General features: G+C 46.0%; 14 protein-coding genes across 14 annotated transcripts; 5 read left to right on the forward strand and 9 right to left on the reverse strand.

Moving 5' to 3' along the window:
• Positions 1 to 196: 196 nt before the first annotated feature.
• Positions 197 to 1867, forward strand: MET1 (uroporphyrinogen-III C-methyltransferase; the record flags this gene model as incomplete). The annotated part of the gene is made up of 1 exon (XM_020211554.1): positions 197 to 1867. The coding sequence occupies one exon, from the start codon at positions 197 to 199 to the stop codon at positions 1865 to 1867; it is 1671 nt and encodes a 556-aa protein (XP_020064862.1).
• A 1158-nt stretch (positions 1868 to 3025) lies between these two features.
• On the forward strand, positions 3026 to 4330 carry CANTADRAFT_21034 (kynurenine--oxoglutarate transaminase; the record flags this gene model as incomplete). Its single annotated transcript, XM_020206647.1, has 1 exon — positions 3026 to 4330. The coding sequence occupies one exon, from the start codon at positions 3026 to 3028 to the stop codon at positions 4328 to 4330; it is 1305 nt and encodes a 434-aa protein (XP_020064863.1).
• Positions 4331 to 4414: 84 nt separating this feature from the next.
• On the reverse strand, positions 4415 to 5641 carry CANTADRAFT_89375 (S-adenosylmethionine-dependent methyltransferase; the record flags this gene model as incomplete). Its single annotated transcript, XM_020211555.1, has 1 exon — positions 4415 to 5641. The coding sequence occupies one exon, from the start codon at positions 5639 to 5641 to the stop codon at positions 4415 to 4417; it is 1227 nt and encodes a 408-aa protein (XP_020064864.1).
• Positions 5642 to 5876: 235 nt separating this feature from the next.
• On the reverse strand, positions 5877 to 6740 carry CANTADRAFT_212599 (uncharacterized protein). Its single transcript, XM_020206676.1, has one exon. The coding sequence runs from the start codon at positions 6408 to 6410 to the stop codon at positions 6009 to 6011; it is 402 nt and encodes a 133-aa protein (XP_020064865.1). The 5' UTR covers positions 6411 to 6740; the 3' UTR covers positions 5877 to 6008.
• Positions 6667 to 7797, reverse strand: ZRT2 (low-affinity Zn(2+) transporter; the record flags this gene model as incomplete). Its single annotated transcript, XM_020209855.1, has 1 exon — positions 6667 to 7797. The coding sequence occupies one exon, from the start codon at positions 7795 to 7797 to the stop codon at positions 6667 to 6669; it is 1131 nt and encodes a 376-aa protein (XP_020064866.1).
• Positions 7798 to 8228: 431 nt separating this feature from the next.
• On the reverse strand, positions 8229 to 9527 carry CANTADRAFT_48926 (uncharacterized protein; the record flags this gene model as incomplete). The annotated part of the gene is made up of 1 exon (XM_020209650.1): positions 8229 to 9527. The coding sequence occupies one exon, from the start codon at positions 9525 to 9527 to the stop codon at positions 8229 to 8231; it is 1299 nt and encodes a 432-aa protein (XP_020064867.1).
• An 875-nt stretch (positions 9528 to 10402) lies between these two features.
• On the reverse strand, positions 10403 to 10876 carry CANTADRAFT_48859 (mitochondrial 37S ribosomal protein MRPS8; the record flags this gene model as incomplete). Its single annotated transcript, XM_020209636.1, has 1 exon — positions 10403 to 10876. The coding sequence occupies one exon, from the start codon at positions 10874 to 10876 to the stop codon at positions 10403 to 10405; it is 474 nt and encodes a 157-aa protein (XP_020064868.1).
• Positions 10877 to 11138: 262 nt separating this feature from the next.
• On the forward strand, positions 11139 to 11834 carry CANTADRAFT_48497 (uncharacterized protein; the record flags this gene model as incomplete). The annotated part of the gene is made up of 1 exon (XM_020209589.1): positions 11139 to 11834. The coding sequence occupies one exon, from the start codon at positions 11139 to 11141 to the stop codon at positions 11832 to 11834; it is 696 nt and encodes a 231-aa protein (XP_020064869.1).
• CANTADRAFT_25619 (polynucleotide 3'-phosphatase) lies at positions 11822 to 12751 on the reverse strand. The gene has a single exon (XM_020207479.1). It carries the CDS (start codon positions 12729 to 12731, stop codon positions 11922 to 11924), a length of 810 nt encoding a protein of 269 aa, XP_020064870.1. The 5' UTR covers positions 12732 to 12751; the 3' UTR covers positions 11822 to 11921.
• An 85-nt stretch (positions 12752 to 12836) lies between these two features.
• CANTADRAFT_5465 (U4/U6-U5 snRNP complex subunit) lies at positions 12837 to 13478 on the forward strand (the record flags this gene model as incomplete). Its single annotated transcript, XM_020210351.1, has 1 exon — positions 12837 to 13478. One exon carries the CDS (start codon positions 12837 to 12839, stop codon positions 13476 to 13478), a length of 642 nt encoding a protein of 213 aa, XP_020064871.1.
• Positions 13479 to 14110: 632 nt separating this feature from the next.
• On the forward strand, positions 14111 to 14860 carry CANTADRAFT_5466 (uncharacterized protein; the record flags this gene model as incomplete). Its single annotated transcript, XM_020210353.1, has 1 exon — positions 14111 to 14860. The coding sequence occupies one exon, from the start codon at positions 14111 to 14113 to the stop codon at positions 14858 to 14860; it is 750 nt and encodes a 249-aa protein (XP_020064872.1).
• A 224-nt stretch (positions 14861 to 15084) lies between these two features.
• On the reverse strand, positions 15085 to 17262 carry ENT3 (Ent3p; the record flags this gene model as incomplete). The annotated part of the gene is made up of 3 exons (XM_020206648.1): positions 15085 to 15731; positions 15906 to 17114; positions 17187 to 17262. The coding sequence occupies 3 exons, from the start codon at positions 17260 to 17262 to the stop codon at positions 15085 to 15087; spliced, it is 1932 nt and encodes a 643-aa protein (XP_020064873.1).
• Positions 17263 to 17959: 697 nt separating this feature from the next.
• SAC3 (Sac3p) lies at positions 17960 to 22159 on the reverse strand. The gene has a single exon (XM_020207480.1). It carries the CDS (start codon positions 22115 to 22117, stop codon positions 18185 to 18187), a length of 3933 nt encoding a protein of 1310 aa, XP_020064874.1. The 5' UTR covers positions 22118 to 22159; the 3' UTR covers positions 17960 to 18184.
• A 93-nt stretch (positions 22160 to 22252) lies between these two features.
• Positions 22253 to 23529, reverse strand: CANTADRAFT_210513 (S-adenosylmethionine-dependent methyltransferase). The gene has a single exon (XM_020206649.1). The coding sequence runs from the start codon at positions 23225 to 23227 to the stop codon at positions 22388 to 22390; it is 840 nt and encodes a 279-aa protein (XP_020064875.1). The 5' UTR covers positions 23228 to 23529; the 3' UTR covers positions 22253 to 22387.
• Positions 23530 to 23815: the final 286 nt, after the last annotated feature.

Consider the following 23815-nt stretch of genomic DNA (forward strand, 5'->3'; position numbering starts at 1 on the left):
TATGGACTATTGAATTACCGATTGCATTTTACCATCACATGACATATCATCACATGACAGTATCATCACGTGCCACATCGTGCTATCAAACCCCGCGATTTCCTCACTCCCCCACACGTGACATGTGGTAATCAGCGATATCTACCAACTCTATATAGCTCCATCTCCTGCCGCTAGCATGTCCTCCACGCGACCTATGCCGAACCTTTTAGCATCATTCAACTGCAACGGCGAGTCTCACCTTATCGTGGGAGTTTCTAACGCCGCATCGCTCCGCATCACCTCCATTCTCGAGGCAGGTGCTCATCCCATCCTATTCACTGATAACTCACACACAGACAGCTATCCTGCTTCGATACGAACAAAAATCGAGGAAGGCGTGCTTCAGGCTGTGCATGTGCCAGGACCTATGGAAATAGGCGACATTTCGACCGCATTACGGACTCGTGGCCGCGATGAGGTGGATCACATCATCGACAAGGTGTTTGTGAGCTTGCCAATCGCTCAGCAGAAGTTGAAGGAGCAGATCTATGACGAGTGCAGGCGCATGCGCATTCCCATCAATACCTCGGACTCTCCGGACCTCTGCACCTTCACGTTGCTCTCGACATACACCTCTGGAGATTTCCAGATGGGAGTGAGTACCTCAGGAAAAGGGTGCAAGCTTGCGTCCAAAATCAAGAGAGAGTTGACGAACGCATTGCCCAGCAATATAGGAGAGATCTGCAACAAAATCGGCGAGCTTCGTGCGGTGATCCAGGCAGAAGACCAGGCAGAGCTCTCGAAAATCCACACTGACACCATTGGCGAGCACGACGACGACGCCATAAACACCAGCACGTTGAACGCGTTGGTCAAGGAGTTTGGCATGACCCAGGAGCAGCGCAAAACTCAGCGGACTCGCTGGTTGAGCCAGATCGTCGAGTACTTTCCTCTCAGCAAGTTGGCAGACCTCTCAATCGAGGATTTGACCCATGCCTACCACGAGCACAAGCACGAGGCTCCAGCTTCCGTCTCAGGAGCTGCCAAGGGCCAGATTTCATTGGTGGGCTCTGGTCCTGGCTCAGTTTCGCTTTTGACGTTGGGAGCTCTCCAGGCCATCCACAGCGCCGACTTGGTGCTTGCAGATAAGTTGGTACCGCAACAGGTACTTGACCTCATCCCTAAGAACCGCACGCGGTTGTTCATTGCCCGGAAATTTCCTGGAAATGCTGAAAAGGCCCAGGAAGAGCTTCTCAGCTTGGGACTCGAGGCAGTCACCAAGGGCGAAAAAGTGGTCCGTTTGAAGCAGGGTGATCCCTACATCTTTGGAAGAGGAGGAGAAGAGTACCGTTTCTTCCAGCAGCACGGGTTCACCCCAGTCGTGTTGCCAGGCATCACTTCTGCGCTCGCGGCCCCGGTTTTGGCCAATATTCCAGCCACCCACCGGGAAGTGGCGGACCAGGTGTTGATCTGTACCGGCACAGGACGCCGTGGAGTGTTACCCAACTTACCTGAGTTTGTACGGTCCAGAACAACCGTATTTTTGATGGCATTGCACCGAGTGGCCGATTTAATTCCCGAATTAATTGCCCAAAAAGGATGGGACCCCAAGCTCCCTGCTGCTATCATCGAACGAGGCTCGTGTCCCGACCAGCGGGTGATCAGAACTACCTTGGGCAAGGTGGCAGCAGCAGTGGAGGCTTGTGGATCGAGACCTCCCGGATTGCTTGTGACGGGACTTGCGTGCGAAGTGCTTACTTCCACGGATAAGGAGTGGGAGATTGAAGAGGGCTACGACAGTGGCCGCAACCTCGAGCTGTTCATCGAGATGGGCGTAGAGGCTGGGAAGGTGGACATTGGTGCGAGGCCAGTGGCAGTAGCATGATAGATTGAGGATCAGTTGTATATAAAACAATAGATTTAGAGAGTTGGAGTGGAGCTCGGTTATTATAATTAATAGATTCAGAGAGCTGAAAGGGTGCTCATTTATTAAGTATTAGTAGAGCAGGATTTGGAGCCGGAAATGGATCTCCTCAATTAAAATATTAATAGGTTCAGAGAGTGTAGAAATTAGTACTGGAATGGAAGCCAGTCATAAAGATATAATTCCAGAGGAGTTGTTGGTTGATCATTAATTGCATGGAGTCGTAAAAGCGCAAGAAGTGGTTAAGTATCTCTACGAAACATCCGTGCCTCACTGCATTGGCAAGGCATCCACTTCCATTTGCCAGTTATCAGTCAAATGAGTCACTGCTGCAGAATTTGGAAATTGGTAATTGACCATTGGGGCTCCTCCAATTGGCCCAGTGAGTATTCATTGCGAGTTTTTTGCCTATGCGTTCTAATGTAGGATGTATAGACGAACAAATGTAGGAGAAAAAGAACTACGGCGGAGAGAACGCACCAAGGGGTTGCGCCTGGCTTGTTGATAAGACCAATTGGATGAAGGTCAGAGGCAACCTTTAGGGGAACACTCTTCAGCCGATTTCTCATCCGAAATCCCAACTCGATATTTAGCTTATCTACAAGAGCAAGGAGCCAAATAACTATGAACATCAGAGATAAAATGAATAGTATGGAAGATTAAAAATAATTATTAGTCTATGAGAGAAAATCACTAGAATTGAAGATTACAAATAATTATGGACATCAGAGATTAAGCCAATAAATTACAATTAAACAGGAAGTTCGCAGCTTATCGTGGGGCTCCACGAACAATACCCCCAATGCACTATACCCATCTCTTGACTACTGTTTAATAGATTATTTGCATTGTAGATCTCCAATACCACCGCACGCTCTTTATATCCGGACTAGCCTTGATCTAGCATCTTCCAGTGCACCCTCTCTTCGTTTCCCGTAGAGTGCCTCATGTTGCAATCCTTCCACTACTCCCCCCACCAGTGGCTGCCCCTCACGTGCCGCACCGTTTACGATAAGCCACAGGCCCGTTATAAGTCAGCGATCCGCGGACCCTATCCGTATGATTTCCAGACTCCTCAAATCCCGTCCCAAATCTTCCATCAGAACCGCCACCAGAACAATGAGCAACAAGCTAGACCCGGAATCCTTGCACAACCCGTACTTCTACTACAAACCAGGCCAGAAAGATATCTGGTCGTTGATCAACGAGACAGCCGCCCAGGCCCAACAGGAACTGGGAAAGCCCATTGTCAACTTGGGCCAGGGGTTCTTCTCGTACAGCCCACCAGACTTTGCCATTGATGCCGTGACCGAGGCGTTGTCAAAGCCTCAGTTCAACCAGTACGCTCCCGCCAGAGGCAACCCCAACTTGATTGGCGAGGTGGCCAAGCTCTACTCCAAGGCGTTTGGCCGTGTGGTGGACCCCAGCGAGATCCAGATCACCACCGGCGCCAACGAGGGAATGTTCTCGGTGTTCTTCGGGTTCTTGACCCCAGGAGACGAGGCCATTGTGTTCGAGCCGTTCTTTGACCAGTACATCCCCAACATCGAGATGACGGGCGCCAAGGTCAAGTACGTGCAGTTGAAGTACCCCCAGAAGTTCAACAACGAGGTCGTTTCTGGAAACGACTGGACCATCGACTGGGAAGGCTTGGAAAACGCCATTACTGACAAAACAAAGTTGATTGTGTTGAACACACCCCACAACCCCATCGGGAAGGTGTTCACCCAAGACGAGTTGGTCAGATTGGGCGAGATTGTCATCAAAAACAACCTCATCTTGGTCAGTGATGAGGTCTACGATAACTTGTACTTCACACCCGACTTTCCCAGACCTGCCAATTTGGCTAAATTGCCGGAATTGGCACAGAGGACGTTCACTGTGGGTTCTGCCGGTAAGTCGTTTGCTGCCACAGGCTGGAGAATCGGATACATCCACGGTCCTGCCAATTTGCTCAAGTATGTCACTGCTGCCCATACCAGAATCTGTTTCAGCACTCCTGCCCCATTACAGGAGGCTGTGGCTCGTGGTTTGGTGGAGGCCGACAAAATCGACTACTTTGCCAATACCAGAAAGGACTACATTAAAAAGTACGAGATCTTCACCAAGGTGTTTGACGAATTGGGCTTGCCTTATACCACAGCTCAAGGTGCGTACTTTTTATTGGTGAACTTGGCCAAGCTCAAGATTCCCCAAGACTACACTTACCCAGAGCCCATTGCCAGCAAGACCTTGGACTTCAAGTTGGCCTACTGGTTGATCAAGGAAATCGGGGTTGTTGGTATTCCTCCCACTGAATTCTTGACGCCAGACCACAGAGAGGGCCACGGCTTGGAAAAGACGTTGAGATTTGCCGTCTGTAAAGACGATTCAGTCTTGGAAGAAGCCGTGCAGAGATTGAGAAAGTTGAAGGACTACTTGTAAGCAAAAATTGCAGTGAGGTCTAACTCGGAGCCCATTAGAACACAAGAACTTTTCACCCATTATGATAGAATGCATTATTTGACATTATTTACTGTCCGTAGTTTCGCCTCGAGTGTACTTCTTGAAGCAGAACTTCATCTCCCCAAAATCATCGTAGCCATCTTCGATCTCTTTTTCCTCCTCGATGTATCCATTTTCATCAAATAGTTTCCAGAGGGTTTCTCTTTCATTTTCGAACTTGGGCCGCAACGGCAATTGGATCAACACACGAGCGCTCTTGTCCCTGCTTAGGAACTGATTGATCATGTTGACAACCCAGTAGGGGTGTTTCGACGAGTATATCGGGTCACTGATGAGGATGGTGTGATATGTGATGTTTCCCATTTTTTGAACGAACGAGCTAGGATCAGTCCAGTCCAAGTCATGGACTTGTGAATGCAGAATATTGTTCAAGTCGACGTTAACCTTTAGATTGGGGGTAATTTCTGGCAAATCTGTCAAGGTGGTGTTGTGGCCAAGAATGGAGCTGACAATCCCCACCAACCCCGTTCCCGAGCCCAATTCGAGCACCTCGCCCAAGATATAGTCTTTGTCGTTGTTGACGAGCCTGTTGGCCAAAATCAACGACGAGCCCCAAGTCTTTAGCCCCAAATTATCGCTAGTCAACGAGGGTTCCTTCAATTTGATGTAGGGCCCACTTTCGCTGGAAAAGTACTTGTCCAAATTGGCAATGGCAATTTTTCTGACGATCTCTGGCTGTGCTGTACGCCCGCAATTTTCGCTTATTCTCAATGCCGTTTCTTTGTAGATCCGAGCCTTGATATCTTCGTCCTCAATCCACAGTAAGTCGTTGGAGATGATTCTGGTCAAATAGCCATTATACTCACCCTCGTATTGCTTGCGCAATGCCTCGCTCAAGTTGGGAATACACGCAACCTTGACCTTGGAATCGAACCTAGGACAGTTGATCTTGAGCCATTTCAAGCCCTCTTCGATGGTCGCTTCTTGCAAGCCTTTATCTTCGAATGCTTGTTTCACATCGATGGTCTCTGCCTCGTCAGTAATCGAGTTGTCGTTGGAGAAATTGTACACCTGGTTTGGTGCAAGCATACATAATATCGTGAGCAACGCTTCGCCATTGGGCTTGAGCTGGAGAAGAGGAAGATCAAGAATGTGCAATGGCTGGAGGTGCGAGTCGTCGTCGGAAATGAGGATGTCGTCGGTCATATCGACGACATCGACGACTTCGAGTACTTCATCCTGTTCGTTAGAAGCTTGTGGGGTAAACAACGAGAGCGGATCAAAATCCATCGGTGAAGGGCTAGAAATACCAGAAACCGATTTTTCATATAGGGTCACGTGATCCGTGATTTCCAGGCCTAGCAATTCATGGACGGTCCGTCTACGGCTGGTGCAGGCATAACTAGGAGGCCCTCTACAAGGCAGAAATGTACTCTTCAAGAGACTATTTGTTCCACTCCAGGACATCTTGACGCGCAAGTTGACAGCTTAGTGTCCGCAGAGAATTTCAAAGAGCCCTACTTTATCTGACAGTTTGATGTCAGAGACTTCAAATGTGACGTTTATATTAAATTAGTAACAGTAGAACGCATTCTAACTGCAGAGATACTTATAGGAATAATTTAACCAGTGATTATTCTAGCACAGCTAGACTCTCCTAAAAGTCAATGACTCTCCCGTTGTACGACCACTCGTCCCCGTGCTTCAAGGGGTCCTGCTTGGGGCCACCTCTTTCTCCAGTCTTGGGGTTCACATCACCCTCGAACTCGGGAATGGTCTTGAACAGGGCAAAGGTCCCAATGTCAGTGGCACTGGGTTCAAACTCCTTGGGGGTGAAGTCTCCACCCTTTTGCTCGAGTTGTTCGTTGTACTCTTCGATGGCGATCTGGGAGTTGGCAATCTTCTGCAACTTCTCGAACTCTTTTTGTTCTTCTTCTGGCAATTTTGGTGGGCCAGGAGTGTACTCGTTGAAGTTGGCATACAGTCTGATGGCCACCAATCTTGGGGCAAATGGCCTCAGCACCACAGGTCTGACGTTCTTTACTATGTGAGAAAGCATGCTGGCGTAAGGAGTGGAAGTTCCAGAATCGCTTTGTAAAACAAGATCATGCTCCGGATCGGCGCGCTGAGTCAGCAGTTACGTAACATATAATTGCTCCACAAGGAGACAAGCGTTGGCGCTGCATCCTTGCTTAAGCGACGGCATAGGGCTCGGTGAGGCGTTGCTTTACCCGAATGAATCTACAGCATGCAGTCTTTAATTACGTGACTTATTTTAATCTATAAAGTAATGTCCGAGAGTATATTAGTGCACATTAAGCCCATTTACCTAACAATGCCATTAAGCCAGCACCCCAACACATCACGAAATAAGCCCATAACATCTTTCTAAAGCCGTCCTTACCCTTGAACTCGCCAGAGTACAAGAACTCGTGGGCCATCAACTCAACAATACCGGTGTAGAACAAGATACCTGCGGAAATGGCATCGAAACAACCGTTGGTCAAAAGGGCTCTTCTGGAGCCTGGTGGGTACGACTCTCTGACACCCAAACCAATGGCAATGGAGATGGGAGTGGTCAAGGTGTAGGCAAGACAGAGGATCCAGGGGGTCCATCTCTTGGACTTTGGCCACGAAACAACCGCAATTCTGGAACCCAAACCCAAACCTTCGAACATCTGGTGGAACACCAACACGATGTAAAGGGAAACGAACTCGTCACCAGCAACAGCCAACGAAATACCGACGAAAACAGAGTGGAAAATCACGCCGAATTCCAAGACGAAAATGTTCAACAACTGACCGAAGTACTGTTCTTTGTCCTGTCTGGCAACGGGGGTGCCCAAGACCTCTGGGTCCTGGTGCTCCAACGCGTGCAGGAAGTGGCTGGGGTAAGGGTTGGCCACAGCAGTTTGCTTCTGCTTCTTGGTGGAGTCGTCCTCGGCGTCTTCGCCTTCTTCGTCCGACTCGTTCTTCTTGATGTAGGTGGACTCGTCTCCGAAGTGGGAGTGACCTCCTTGGCCATTGCCGTCAGAAAGGCCCAAAGCCTCCAACTTGGAGTCCACCACACGGTAGGCACACATTTCACAGAAGAACAAAAGGAAGAGCGTCATTAAACAGATGGCGTATGCCCATGGATACTCGGTGATGGGTCCAGTCAAACACTCACTGGACAATGCCTCGTCTGCTGGTTGCAACAAGTGGATGAACGCGGTGGCAATGATGACTCCAGAACCGAAGTACTTGGCGATGAAGAAACACCATGGTGGGAGTCTGATGAACGAGTATCTGGAGGAAAGCACGGGGAAGAACGTTCCAAAGCCGGAGGTGACCAAAATCACGAACACCGAGGAGATACGAGCACCCCAGTGCTCACCATTGTACTCGTTGTCGGCCTCGCAGGTGTCTCTCTTGACAAAGATGTCGTGGTAGAGGGCGTCAATCATAGTGTGAGGAGGAATAGTGTAATAATTACTGGGAGCTGGCGTCTATATATAATAGCTGAAATTAGAAAAACTTTTCCGGTCAATGAAGCGAGGGCCACTAAAGTAGCCAAAACGGGCCTAATGCCGAGCAAAAAGCTGCAGTAAGGGTGCGATATGACAGGGTCGGCTACAACCGCCTGACGGCCCAAAATGGGGACTATTACTGGCTGTTTGGGGCCGTGGAAAGTGGGATGAGTTTTGGGAGAGTAACCACTAAGGTCATATCTGGCGCGCGCACGTGCCGCTATTGTGTCCGGAATTCGCACTCCGAGGGCATTCCCGGCAGTTTGCACCCACGGCCCCAATTACCCTGGTGGTTAGCCGCCACACCTCAGTGGTTGTCCTGCAGATAGCCGGGAGATAACCACTATCGCAGCGGCTGCAACTCACCACTAGAACTTGCACACCCGCCACCCCACGGCACTATAGCGGGCAGCTACCCACATGACCACGCTAGTCGCCGACACGACACCCTCGTACAACACGAAGTTACGTAAGCTGGCTCCCGAGCCCTTGCCGATGACTACGGAAGCCACCGCCATTCCAGCCACCGTCAAGAACCCCAACAAGAAGTACAACGTGCCGTATACCTTGCCAAAACGGTCGGCAGCGCAGATCTGACCTGTGCACGCTGGAATGAGCGAGATGACTGCTGAAGTGGACATGCCAAACGTGGTAGCAAACACGAAGAGCCCAGCAACTCTGGCGCCAACAGGAAGCCATACTCCAAACACCAACACGGTGGTGATCACAGACGACACCAACATCACGTTGAAGCGCCCATAGGCGTCAGCCAAGATCCCAGCAGCCAACCGCGATGGAATGCCACTGACATTGACCACCGTCAACAACAAGTACGCGCTCTGCTCCAGGACATTTTTGTTCAAGGCGTAGAACGAGAAGTATGTCATGGTCGAAACCAGCACCAACTCGGCGAGCGCCACGGCAACAGTGAGAAGCACGAAGCGCGAGTCACGAAGAATCGACAAGTCGAGTGCGTTTCTAAAGAAGCGTGCCGTCTTTCTGGCAGAGGCCACCACACTGAATCGCGCTGGCGGGTGCTCTCCGGTCTCTCCAGCGTCACTTTCAGCCCGTTCTTTCACCAACACCACCGCCACCAGCATACACCCCATGCACACTAACGCCAAGATCCGCATGGCCCACTTGAACCCTGCTTCCTGGTACAAGCGCTGCAACATCACCGGAAACACAGACGCACCCACTAAACCGCCAATAGTGGCTATCAGACACGCCATGGCCCGTTTGCGCAAGAACCAGTGGCTGAGGGCCCCAATCAACGGTGACATCGATATGGAGGTCCCAAGCGCCGTCAAAATGCTGAACGAGAGGATGAACTGACCCACACTGGTGCTCTCTGCTGTCAACAAGAGTCCAGCTCCAATCGTGAGCATGCCTGCTACCAACGGCGGTTTTGCACCCAACAAGTCGAAAAGCTCACCGAAAAAAACGCCCCCAAAGTACATCACACCAAGGTGGATTGAGAAGATCCATGAGATGGTGGTGGGCTCCACGTGCTTGAGCTGGTGGGTGGTGATGTAGGTCTGGACTGCGCCCATGGAGTTGCCTATGCCGAAATCAGCGATGAGGCCCATGAACGACCCTAACAACACCACGTTCGCAGCCATTCCTCCGTCAGGAAACGCTTCGGGGTTAGGCTCCGATCCGTACATGACATGGACCTCTTCCTGGTCTTCCACCGGTCTTCTGGCTCTCAATTCCTGGCTGGACGAGATCCTGGTCGAAATGGGTCTCAACGGGATCTGTTCGACCCCAGGATTTTCTGGCACCAAGTTCTCGCCAACCGCATAGTTCTGGGCCTGCGAGAATTGGTCCTCTTGCTGGATTTCAGTACTTTGCATCATGATTCCAGAGAAGACTGAAGGATCCGTTTGACTCATCTGCGGGGTCGTGGGGGACCCTGGGTAACCGTTGAAGAATTAAGGTTAGGTTACGAGCCTGTCTAATCAACTGGTAGCAGACACTACCCATCACTGGGGAAGATAGTACAATGAATTTCTGGCAGTAAGCTTCGTAACTCTACTGGAAGTGTCATTATTTGTCTTTCCAAGGATAGTTCAACCTACCAGCAGCTATCTTACTTACCACTAAGACGTGACAATTTCACATTAACGTTTTATTAAATAATAAACTAGACTTGAATTGATGCCTATTGCACAGTCGGAATATGTCTCGTATCCTTTAGTATGATAATGTTATCCCATAAAATATAAACATTTCATTTTTCCTCTTATTATAATATATTTTATACTAGAATGTATAAACATCTTAGTTTCTGGTCAACATGTCCTTGTGCCGCAGCTATTTATTATAAGGCTGGTTCAAATCGAGGGACTACCTGGTCAACAGTTCCTGATGTAAGATGACAGCAAGCTGTGATAAATTGATAGTATCTGATAGATATTATTAGCTCCCTGCGTATGCATAAGATCCTAAGTATTTAACTTTTAAAGACATGCACTACATTCAGCCAGTTCCGTATCATGGCATGCATTCCTAACTATATACATATTTCCACCGTCGAGTCTCACTTCACTCTGTACAATGCTAATCCACTCACACCCTTCTTGGCAGCCTCCTGGATCTCTATGACTTCCTTATCCCTGGTGGTTCTTATGAACAACGACTCGGCAGGCTGCAATGGCTTGAGGAATCTCACAGGCAATCCAGACGCCAAAGCCTTGACTTCTTGTGTGGTCAAGTTGACCTTTCTGCCTGGCTTGGACACTAAAGATATGTCTCTGATCACAGGTTGGTTGCTACGGTACTTCAAGCCCAACCACAATCTTCTGGTAGATATGTTATCTGGGGTGACCTCGACAGGCTTCAAGTCGGGGCCGGTGGTGGAGCCTTTTTGGATCAGGGAGATGAATCCTTCCTTGTATAAACCCAAAGCCGCTTGGAGGTGTAATCGGCTAAACGGAACGGAAGTTGTGGCGATATTCACGTTGGTGCAGTTTTTCAAGTGGGCACAGAAATTGGCCAAGTGGACTAACGACATTTCTATGGCTGGTACGTATCAAATGGTCGACACTGTGCATCATGGACAGTCTCGAAAATTTTACGTCTCGAGCGGGTCGCGTCACGTGCACCCACCATCACCTGATCGGTTCACCAACCAGAAAATCTTCAATTCTTCAAACCCCGTTTGCAACGACAACATGTACAGCTTGTTGAAATCCAGTCTTGCTAGACAAGCCATTGGTGGATGTCAAAGAGGCGCACTTCCACAAGTGCTCCCTCGTGTGGCCAGAATGGGACAAATGGGATCGGTTGGAATCAGAACTTTCAAATCTGCCCCAAAAAAGAAAAGGGAAACTCCTATCAGATACCTTTTCTACATGTTCATCTTATCCAGTGGTATGCTTTACTTAGCTGGTAACAAAGTGGATAAGAAAAAGCCAAAGACTTCCTTCAACAGTGACAGAGAACTCGACGAATATGAAGAAATCACCGGTTTGAAGAGAAGACACAAGTTATTCAACCACGAAAGTAACGTCCAATACAAATTCTACATGATCCCCTTTGCCAATGATAATTCTGTGGATAAAGTGACCTCCGAGATTAAGAAGAGTGGTCAAGATAGACAGCTCAAAGTTCTCGATCCAAAGGAACTTATCGAAAAAGAAATTCAAGATGACACTAGAAAGTTCTCGTATCTTTTACAAGATCTTGAAAGACAAGGGAGACCTTTACCAAAAGGGTTGATCACAGCTTTGGTCAAACAGGAACTTCACTTTTTCTTGAACACCAGAGGCGGAATTTTTGACACCGATATCATAATCAAAAACTATCCACAAACAACAGATGAGGCCATAAGATTTGAAAACGATATCAGTGATGTAGCTAACTGTTATGTCACCGACATTCCAAGTGAAATTGATGATATCAAGACCAGGCAAATCAAGAATGTTTACGGGTATTTCGAAACTGTAGACAAGACCGAACAACTTAAATAATCCTGTAAATAATTTAGACCATGTAAATAATTCATAACCTCAATTTTACGATATACGCTAGTAAGCTATGCAAAGTGTAGAAAGTTTTTAGCTTTTATTAGATTCTTCGTGTTGAAAAATACCTTCTGGAACTTTAAATTCTATTTCTAATTCCCTTGCAAACATTAAATCGCTATCCAGATGGTCACCGGGCCTGCCAGCAGCATCACCAACGAAGAAACTCAGTGCTTTGTCTACTGATCCAAATGTATTCAAGAACTTCTCCATTTCGTTCCACATTCCTGTGCTAGGTTTCCTCATCCGTTCGTGTAACTCCTTTGGACTGGATTTTCCACTTGCTGGGCGTTTGGGGGATGCATAAACCAATACGTCTATTGAATCATCATCAAGCTTCTTTTTCAAGTCCTCGACTATTGCATTCACTCGTTGGACAAAATTGATGTATGATTTCTTTGATTTATCTGCAATTACACCTCCTTGATTTGTGAATATGACTAGCAAATAATCCTCTTTGAGTAATGTCTTTATTTCTGTGGTAACACTCGACTTTTCTCTGGAGCTTGGACTCCACCACTTCCAATCGTTCGGGCCTCTTGCAAATGACAGACCAAATTTTGTGTTTACCAACGTCCCATCTAGATCAAATGCAGCTATCTTGAACGACTTCCGATTTTCAAAGTACGATTTGGGAGGTAAATTGCTTATGAGGTGTGTTCCATCTATGGCCCATCTCTTGGAGAAGTCAGTTGTCTGTGGGTGTGTAGGCACAATCACATTCAAACCTTTATGGTTTTTAACCTCTATGGAATTGACTTTTGTACTGGTAGAAGTTGGTTTGGTAACTTTGCTAGCTGTCTGCAGCCCAGTTCGGAGCATTGACCTTATATCTTTGGACATTATGGATGTTCTGATTGTGGGGCACTTAGCTTTGATCGATAAATGCAGTCATGTGATGAGACAACAAAAAGTTGGATTGATGCCTATTCCGAAAAGCTCATCAAGATGTCTGACGATAAAATCAGCGTTGATCAATATGGAAGAAGGTCATGGAACGTAGAAGCCTATGCTAAGGAGTCAAAGCAAGGGAAGCGGGCCCTCAAGGAAGATACCCAGCACGCCAATTTCGATAGTTCCTCATCTCAGCTGTATATCGAACATCGAGATGAACTATTGAAGAAGCTGCTTTCTGCAGTCAAGACGTATAACATCATCAACCCCCTCAATTCGGGTACATCATTTGGAAACAACAAGAGGTTTGGTTTCTTTTGCCCCATATGTAATGTCTCCTTCAGAGACAATATGGCGTTGATCGACCATTTCAACTCCCCGCAACATGTGGGCAAATTAAGCTCCATAGGACTGGATGGCGACCTGAATGGTGAGTTATTGGAAGGAGGTATTCGCCGTGCCAGTTTGGCTGATGTCGTGAAAATGGTAGAACTGTTGGTGGCCAAACTGGTGAAATCTAAGACACAACCCGAGGAGCTCAGTTTCAAACAGAGAGTTGAAAGGCGAAGGTTGTTCGAGGAAAAGAAACGAGAAAAGAAACAGCAACGCAAGGCTAGGAAGATCAATCCGGAACAGCAAGACGATCCGATGGCGTCCATGATGGGCTTCTCTGGCTTTGGAACTACCAAAAAATAGCCAATCCAACAGCTACCCAAGAATAAAACACCCAGACTGTTGAAAACGAAAAAGAAGGGTTTAAAGAGCTTTTCCTGGGTCTAGTTTGATGGAGTTCTTCCGAGTTGGGTCGGAATGTGCCAGTCAGTTCTATTGGGCTAAATACGAGTGAAAACTCACAAGTGAAGCATTGCTAAATGCTTGTAGTGTCAATTTCAACTGCCTCCAGACGCCAAACTCCACTTCAGTCCCACGAAGGGTCCAAAGAAAACACATTATGGCTGATTGATAGATCGAGACAGGTCGAGCTATCACGTGAGACCATTTCTGGTCTAGCCAGGCATTAGGCCAGTCACGAATGTACAGGCTGGCCTTGTTCGGTGCAACCGTACCACAATAGTAGTCTATAGCTCCCATATTCATAAGGCTGGTACTTAGATATTTGCAGCACTATGGAATCTAACCTGTAATATTCCCGCGAGTGGGCGCTAACCAGTAACCCGACGCTAACTTGCAATTCGGGTGCGCCAAAAAAATTCTTCATCCAATAAAATTAGTTTGAAAGCAGTTTACATACAGTAAAGTCAACACAAGCTTAGGTTGATAGGAGTTTTTCAGCACGACAAGATTAAGTCGACCTATACCTTGCCAGTATGAGATTCACATTCAAATTTCCGTTAAGCGGATTGTTCAAGTATAAGGTTGGAAAGTTCAACTACCAAGTGGAACAGGAAATCCGGACCAAATTGGACTCATTGTCCTCCGTCACCAAGATCTACACCAACCCAGACGGCACCCCAAGAGTGCCTACCGACCAAGAGTTCAAGACCATTTCTGAATTACAGAATTTATACTACCAAAGAAACCACTCCGAATGGAACTTTATACTCCCAGGTATTCCAAGAGAACAATTGGAATTATTCAAAGACAACTCTCAAGACTTAAAGAACTTCCAGTTCGTCACCAAGGACGCAGGAAAGATTATTGACAAGATCCCTTACAAGGACGAAACCACCGGTGAATTGAAGTGGAAGATTGTGCGTGAAACCGAAAAGGCTGAAGGCTGGGAATTCCCATACTTCTACTTGGTGTTGCCAATATTCGCTTACGTGGCTTACTCTAAGTACACTGCTCAAATGAAGAGAAGAGAAACCGACGGTCCAGACTGGGCTGAAAAGGAATTAAGATTGAGAGCCATGGAAGACTACTTCCACGGTGACACCGAAAAGGCCAAGGAATTCTTGAGTAACGAAGGCAAGTCCAAGAGAGAACTTAGAGACAGAGATGATTTGGTTGTTGCCAGAATCTTGGCTGGAGACTACGACAAATTGGCACAATTGAAGAAGAAGTTGCCTGCTGATTTAATTCCAAAGGAAGAACCACACCCAATTCTTAAGATTTAATATCTTTCATACATTTAATTGTTCAAATAGAGCATTCATAGTCATTAAACGTAACTGTCATTCACATGTGGAGCAGACTGACTCACCAATACCCTGGTTACTGTAACTTCCGAACTGTAGTACTTCATGGAGAAACAACAATTTACGAGCAGTCCAACTGGAAGATGCTTCTAACTAGCAATTTACATAGCGGTCCAACTCACTACGGTTTATTGTCCTATAAATTACAATTCACCACATTCCTCGATGACAATCTCGGCAGTAGTTCTACCACTGTTGGAGCCGTAGCCTTCAATCTTCTTGACCACGTCATAACCCTCGATGACTTCACCGAAAACAGTGTGCTTACCGTTCAACCAGTCACATGGAACGGTGGTGATGAAGAATTGGGATCCGTTGGTGTTTGGACCAGCATTGGCCATGGACAAAAGACCAGGCTTGTCGTGGCTGATCTTGAAGTTTTCGTCTGGGAACTTCTTGCCGTAGATGGACTTACCTCCGTATCCCTTACCGGTTTCGAAGTCACCACCTTGCAACATGAAGTGTGGAATCACACGGTGGAAAATAGAGCCCTTGTATCCGAATCCCTTTTCTCCAGTACACAAAGCTCTGAAGTTTTCAGCGGTCTTTGGGACCACATCGTCGTACAATTCGAACTTGATTGGTTCTTGAGCGACACCATTGATGGAGGTCTTGAAGTAAACTTGGGTGCCCAAAGCTGGAGCAGTGGAGGAGAAGAATCTTTGAGCAGCAAAGACTGGCTTGGTGAATGTGACGGCGTTTCTGAACATTTTGATGGCAGACAGTAGCGATTTAGTTGCCGTTGAAAAGTTTGATCCGATTGGTGGCTTACGTAATACAGACCCCACGCCTACGTAGAGGTAGTAATAGTGGAGTAAAGTATTAGTTGGGTGGCCTCTCAATAGAGCATTGTAGTACAGGTGTTACGTGGACTCAGTCCAGCCATGTCTCTACTAGAAGCATACATTAAAGCTAACAAACAGTACTTAGAAACTCAACAAGTCGAATTCACCATCATTCTTACCATTTGGCTTAGATTGACTGTTGCCGTTGGTGGTAGTGCTGGTAGTATTGGAACCAAAATCGCCAAAGTCTTGATCCCAATCGGAGGCTGGGGCAGCGTTTTGTTGTGGTTTTGCGGCTGGGGTAGTGGTCTTGGTCTTAGTCTTGGCCGAGGAGAATAATGAAGAGAAGGCATCGTTGGATGGCTTGGATGTGGCAGCAGGTGCTGAAGGGGTGGAGTTGACATTGTAGTTTGGAGCAGAATTGAAGTTTTGGGAGGCACCACCGAACTGGGGTTGTTGGACATGGTTTTGTTGTGGCTGGTTGAAGGAATTTCCAAATTGTTGTTGTTGTTGTTGTGGTGCTTGATATAAGTTGGCCAAGTTGTTGGAAAGGTTTGGCTTTTCTGGTTGCGATGGTGCTGCCTGGAAATCATCAAAGTCGTCGTCGTCGTCTTCTGCTGGTGCAGGGGCATTGTTATTAGAAGAGGATGCGCCATCGAATGAGACCAAATCTCCCAACAAGTCTTGCTCTGGCTTCTTTGGTTGAGGCTTGGATTTGGCAGAAGTGGCATTGACCTTGGAAGACCCAGTAGTAGGCTTGGAAGATCCGGCAGGAGCAACATCATATTCTTCAAAATTGTCATTCGATTTGCCGTTGCTGTATGCTGCTGCAGGGTCATCATAACGCTCACCGTAGACACCACCATCACCGTACACTCTATTTGTGAAGTCGTCATCGTCAATGCTGCCCCCAGTGGTGATTGAAGAAGCACCACCAAACGCACCCGAGGAAACACCACCGAATTTCTTGGAATTAGCCTTGGCCTTCTTACGTTCGGATCTGATCAACGAATCGTCGTTCAATAAAGCGATAAGGTTCTTGGATCTGTTTCTAACGTTGATTCCTTGATCTCTACCCTTGGAATCAATGTAGTGGAATGACTTCAACATCTGGATTAAGGACAGGTTTGCTCTGACATCATCAATGATTCTTTCGGATCCGTTCTTAATTAAGTATTCCAACAACTGCAACGACTTGTAGATCTGTCTCCATTCATTAGCTGCCTTTTCCGTGAATCTTCTGAAGATAAAACTGACGATCTCCTCTCTTTCACGATAGTTGTAGGTACCGGCAGCAATCTTGGCCATCAACGTGGTTGGAGCACCCCATGGCTCGTTATTGGTGGCTTCACGAACTTTCGATTCCATCTCCGTCAAGTTCATGGCAACTGGTTGTTAGTATGATGACATATCACTCGATTGATATCGAGAATTCTGGACTTCCGCTGGTCAAAACGTACCATTCTGTGCTTTCCGCACGTATGCCTTGACTTCGTAAAGATTGATGTTCTTTGCTGCGTCTTTCAAGAGATCCATGACTATGATTCGTAGTAATGTTGATAGTGAACAACTGAAATAATTGGACAGATGTTTAAATCACCCGTATTTGTATGCAGGAGTATGAGCTCAGAACTGAAACACGAGCAACAGCTAAACGGACTACCGGCAGGCTTTAGGATCAGAGGCTGGGAGTAGGCCACCGTACTGTCTTAAGGCTGGTAGGAAATGGCCTTAATTGCTTCCGGGGGATCTTCCTGTGGACACAGTTTATATTTTGGTCGTGCCTTATCTAAAACATCAATCCGGTAGGCCCGTTAACGAGCGGAAAGGGTAGGCAATTCTTTATTTTCAAGGACATCCAAGGTCACGTTCGAAATGGAGAGCAAGGATATCGTGAATTCTGCAATGCTTTAAACTGAGATTTCTTACTTTTCTCGAAATTTTTTAATTAGGTTTCTATTGCTAGAAACATGTGTTAAAATCTAGGCTTAGAAGGCATAAATCAACAATTTCGAACAGAGAGATCTGCCATCAGTTTCTCCAGGGATGCGAGTAAAGACACAATCATTCTTTTGTCCGATGTCTTTTAAAATTCTAGATATATTATAGCTCGTACTAAATTCTTCAATGAACTTCGCTCAGCATTCAAGAATATGCTGCAACTACAGTCAAAACCACGGATTCCAAGAAAGCGATCTAGCATTCACGCATACGTCTGGATGGAGTATAAATTTGCAACTACGTAGCTCGTTAACAAGACCATCAATTCATTACATTGATAGATATCATCAGTTCCATAGCTCGGTCTATCTTCAATTCTTGCTGCATTGCCTAGATGGGTCTAATAAGTGATATTCAGTGTACTACAGTTTTTATTGCCCAGGTGTATACTTCCTAAGGACTATAATACATAATATACAATGCTATGGACTCTATTGAATATGCAGCCAGCGAAGAATCACTGCTTTTTATATTTTGCTTTGATACCGGCAGTCAAGTCTCTCAATTGCTGTACACTTTTAGGCAAAGGCTTCTTGATGCCACCAAGCTTGGACCTACTGGGCGAACTGGATGGGGTGCTTTCTTCCAACACTCCCTTTCCAAACCCAGTCAAGGTAGACACATTATTGATCGAAGAAGCAGTAGAATTGAAGTTTGATAAGAAAGAGTTATTCCTGTGGATTGACGTCAAGTGTGGAATGATAGAACGGTTTTGGGCAATAGTATACTGACTGGAATCCATGGAGGCATTAATACCTCTCAAACTACTATTTGGACCTCTCTTATTGATAAAGGAGTTAGAGGAGGGTGTCAAATGATTATTTAAATAATCATACTTTTGAGACCTCTTTACCTTGTTAATCATCAGCGTTTCGTTGGCTTTAAATGTTTCATCAGTTATAGTCTTTTTAACTGGTTGAACTTTCTTTTCATTGAGGGATTTGATTTTGAGGAGCTTTTCTTGCTTCTTGAGGCCACGCTTGGAGAACTCTCCATTAAAGTTTTCCTTGAGATTGTCGAACCCTTCAACGAGTATTTCATTAATATTCTTCTCCTCGGTTGTCATATCGCATAGCACAACATTCTTAATATTCTCGTTCGTGGAAAGCCCCTTCAAATTCAATGCAGATTTTACTTCTTCAGTCCCCAAGCTTGCTTGCGTGATGTCCCAGTATAAAACTAAGATTTGCACTTTATAGTAACTGAACTTGTCGACCAAAGACACTATTTTGTTCAAAATCTTCTGGTCCTTATCCAACTTGTCCTGAACCGTTGGATACCTTGAGTCTTCGTTGGTCAAACCAGATTCAAAAACTATGAAACCAGTTCCAGCAAAAAATTCTTTCGTTAAATAATCATTCCCTGGTAAACTTTTAATGTTTAAAATCATCTTATCGTTCTTGACCACATTTTCGTAAATACGTTTATCAATATTAGTGTGTAATGACAATTTCGTGTTTAACCATTTCGAGTAAGGTGATGTCCAATTCTCAACAACCAAAAGAAGATCTATTTCTGCTGCCTTACTGATAATGTCCAATTTGACACTTTCTGAACAAGAGGTGACAAAATTTTGTAGATTGATTGGTGCCCAAAGCCTCTCAATCTCCCTTTGCCTTTCATCAATTGAAGGTACTGATGTGTTGCTGGTATTAAACATCTGTCTCCTTTTAGAGCTTGTAATAGAAGACGTTGAAATATTGGCACTAGACAGGCTTCGTTTTATTGTTGGTTTCTTGAAGGAAATAGAATTGAGTTCCTCTAACTTTTTCCTCTTAGTTTGTTGTCTTTGGATTGCTATTTGACCAGTATTCTTAATCTTTCTGATGGCATAAAGTTTTAAATTATGCTGGTATAAATTGTCTGCTTTAATTTCTAGTGTGCTCTTAAATATAATTTCTGATAAGAATGCATCATAAAGTTGGGACGCCAACGAACTTATTACCTGGCGTTTTTCCTGACGAACTTTATGAAAGTTGACCAATTTTGGTAACATTGAAGCTAGTTCCTCTTGTATACTTTTTGATATCAACTCGCTCACTATTGATTGGGCTGCTTTTTGGAAATGGGGAGAATCAGTGATTTTCTTTTTTGTGGGTGGTGGTGGAGATAAATGCTTTGGCGCAGTAGTCACTGTTCCTTTAAATTCTTCAATCTTTGGTATTACATTATCTGGTATAGTTAGGGACTTTGCCAGATTCACCTTATCTGTATTAGGCATCGTTTGTTGCTGGAAGCCAAACTGTTTTGGCTCAGGATTAATACTAGGCATCCTAGAATTCAGTAAATTTAATGCAGGTTGAGTCTGTGAAGACTTTGGTTCTTGTGTTGAAACCTTCGGTGTAAATGATACCGACTTAGGTAATTCTTGGAATTTGAATGCTGGTGTTGATGCAGATGAGGATGTTGGTGGTAAAGCTGACGAGACGGCTGGTTTGATTGAAGGCCCCAGATTAATTGACGGTTGTTGTTGTGTGCTAACCCCAAAAGACGGGGTGGTTGACCCGAAATTGGTTGGGGCAGTTGGCTTGAAAGTGGAAGACGAAGTCGAACCAAACGAGCTAGAAGGCATTGAACCAAAACTGTTGGTTGGCATCGACCCAAATGTGTCACTCTTCTGGATTGGCTCCTGACTCATAATGGGCAATGAAGCAGGAACATTGTGGGGAACTTGCACAAAAGTTGACCCAGTTTTACCCAGATTAATAAAGTCCTTTAGACTTCTGCCCCCAATCTTTGAATCTAGTTGGTGGGAGTATGCTTGGGCCAATTTGGGTTTATCGTGTATGGAGTTTAGCTTGTATTTCGTTTCGAGCTTCTCTTTATTGAACAAATCGATTAATACCTCACCATTGTCCTCAATAACATCAACCTCGTAATAGGTAACAAACTTTACCAACTTTTCAATAGAATCAAAACCTAAAAGATTCTTCAAACTCTCAGCTGGGTATGGCCGTCCTTTCGTGTGGAAACTTCTTGCCATAGATTTCAAGGCATAGAAGCGCACTTCGTTGAAATGGGTTTCCAACAAACAGGCCATCAACAATGGGGTTTCAGGACTGTAAATGATTTTAAAGAATTCTTCAAATAAATTCAAAGATCCAGGAGAATTATTGAACCCACCTCTCTCGAACAAATTATTTTGAGAAACGATATTTCTGAGTTTTAATGCTAATTGGACATGGGGATCCTTGAAAATGGCCATGGGTAATGCTTGAATTTCTTGGTCAAGCTCGGGGTTTCTAAGATGACTCAAGAGATAATATGAGCGGAATTCAGCTTCGTTAGGAGAATTTCCTCCTCCATGGTTTCTGATATCTTGATAAATTTCAATCAAAGTCTGCAATGCTTTATTAAACTGCTCGAGTTCTTGTTGTTGGGAGTATTCCTGGTGACTGTTTGCCATGATATGCAAGGATAGTAAGTGGATTCTCACAATTCTTTCGTTACAATCAATTGCTTCTGGACCAAACGAATTCTGATAGGTGAAATCTTGTCTTATAGATCTTGTTCTATCCCAAATGAATGAATGTGCTTCGGGGAGTTTCTCTATGATGTTGTCGACCAAGTAGTCCAAGGTTTTTTGCAAGATGTGTGGGGGCCTGACTTCAGATGGTAACGGTGGGGGCTGGCCCGCAGCTGGTCTGGAGAATGCCTTTACTGCTTTGGCACGGGAGATTTTGAATGTCGAGGGGTCCTTCTCCAATGCTTTGACGTTGTTTTCCAACGATCTTCTGACTCTCTCAAAGATGGGACACATGTCTTCACACGAACCTTGGAACAGTATGGCATCATTCAAGTCTTTGCGGATATCCATGGCATCCACCAAGCCGAGCTGTTCCATTTGTTTCCTCTCAAATTCACGCATTTTCTGGAACTCCTCGTATATTCCCTGGTAGTCCAGCCCACTGTTGGCTTGTTCCATGTTGAGCATTTTCTGTTGGTTCTGTTTGTCCCAAGCATTCACCACGAACGGAGGCGTGTACAAGAGACGTGACTGGTGGATAAGGTACTTGGGCACGGGACGGCGTGCTTTCTGTCTTGATGATTGGCGAAAGCCCAACGCTTGGGGATTGGCGTACACTGGGCCTCCTTGTTGGATATCTTGTGGGGAGTAGTTTTGGAGTTTCTCGGGGGCCTGGCGGCTCAATACTTTGGGAGGAGGAGGAGCAGGTTCATCTGAGGGGGGCGAGTCCGGTTTCTTGGGCCTTGGGGCGCTTCTGGACTGTGGTTTACCACCCTTGTGGCTCTTATCGCCGTTGTTCTTGCGGTGGCCCTGGCCGTTTGCAGACTTTCTGGAGTCGGAAAACGCAGCGGCGTTGCCGTTGATGTGCGGCACTCTCTTAGTGTCGGAGGCCATGAAGTGGGGATTCACTCCGAATGCCGACATGCTGAGCAGGAGAGAGTTACACTGGTTGTTTTAGAGGAGGCCTGGAAAATTTGGTGGTCTGTGGTCACGTGACTAGGCACATCTATAATAGCGTGGACAAGTTGTTCTGCTTAGTGTTTTTCTAACACACAAACGGTTCTCAAGTACTGCTCATGGAGGCCGTGGTTGGCAAAGCCTTTAGTGCTGGAAATCTTCGCAAATTTGCTTCTCTCAACGGAGTATCTATTTTATCTATGGTTCTTTTAATTGAATAGGTCTCCCCTTTGACAGCTACACGGCTATATAGTACACAACAAATCCCAGCACCAACTCTGGCGACAACAACGCCTCGGGAACACAGTAGAGCCGCAACCCCTGGTCCAACACCTCGTTGACGAACGCTTCCATGATATCTGATTCTCTCAATTGTAGTGCGATAAACGCACCTGCTCCCTCAGTCAATAACCGTCGCACTGTCCCCACAAAGAACGGAATGAGATACTCGTTGTAGACAGTATCACAGGCTATGATCAAGTCGGGAGCAGAGGCACCCACCGCAGACAAGTTGAAGTCGCCGTTCTCGGGATATTCCCAGTCGTATTCGATGACATCGACGCGTCCAGTCTGCTTCTTCTTGGGTCCCTCTGGTAGCTCTACCGTGGAGCTGGCCAAGCAGGTGCTGGCAACGTTCTCGACAAAGTTGTGCTTGAGGAGCTTCAAGATGTGCTTTTGGTCGGTGGCCACGTAGTGCTTACACAAAGGTGCCAATGCTGAAGCACAGATGGCGCCAATGCCCGAACCCAACTCAAGCACTCGGAGGCTGGGCTTCTGGCTGAACAACTCGTGCACGGGACACCTGTCGTGCGAGAGCACCCAGTCCACGAAGTGCACGCTCGCCTGCCAGCAAATAAACCCGGTGGAAGACGTTTCCTTGCCCGAAGACAAGCTTGTCAACGACTGTTTGATGGTCAAATCGTGGCCATTTTTGAGGGAGATCTCGAGAGTTTCATGAGTGCGGTTGATGTAGCCAAGATGCTGGTGCTCAGGTGGGGCCCGCAGGGTGTAGAGATCGTAAATGTGGTCTTCAACGTCGAGGATCTGCTCGAGCTGGGTGACGTCCACAACGTCCATTGGCGATGATCTGCAGAATTCGAGCGGTTTTGATAGTGCGAACAAAGGATCGGGAGTTACCAATATAGATAATGTCTTATCTCGCTCTCACTCCTTCTCGATAATTGGGAGCGTCAATCGAAAAGCCTTCTTGAGATTACAAGATGAAAGAGGAGTTTACAGGATGAAGCAAGAATTAAAACATGATAGGAAGAATTAAAGATGAAAGGAAGAGTTGTACAGAGGATGCTCGGTAGTAGGAGTTGTAGTGCTACGTACTTTTGACTCTGTGAGGACTGACAATACTAAAATCCATTCTTAATATTACACGCTGTATACGTTTAACTCATCAGTTCCGGTTCTAAGGCTAATAATTAAATTAATACCCACATCACTTGCCAGAGAATATCACTTGACATCTTCATACTGTACACCTTTCGAGCGTCTTAAATGCTCCGTGTTTGCAGAATAAATGGACTTTCTTCTTTAAATACTAAAAGATGTAATGTTGCTCAACCTCAATTTATCATGAGCTCTATACTGTCCGCCCAGGTAATATCACTGCGCAATACATTTTCAAGTATCAATGACGACGCACGGGCCAAATCT

The sequence above is a fragment of the Suhomyces tanzawaensis genome, assembly GCF_001661415.1.
Source record: "Suhomyces tanzawaensis NRRL Y-17324 unplaced genomic scaffold CANTAscaffold_3, whole genome shotgun sequence".
NCBI classification, from domain to species: Eukaryota; Fungi; Ascomycota; class Pichiomycetes; order Serinales; family Debaryomycetaceae; genus Suhomyces; species Suhomyces tanzawaensis.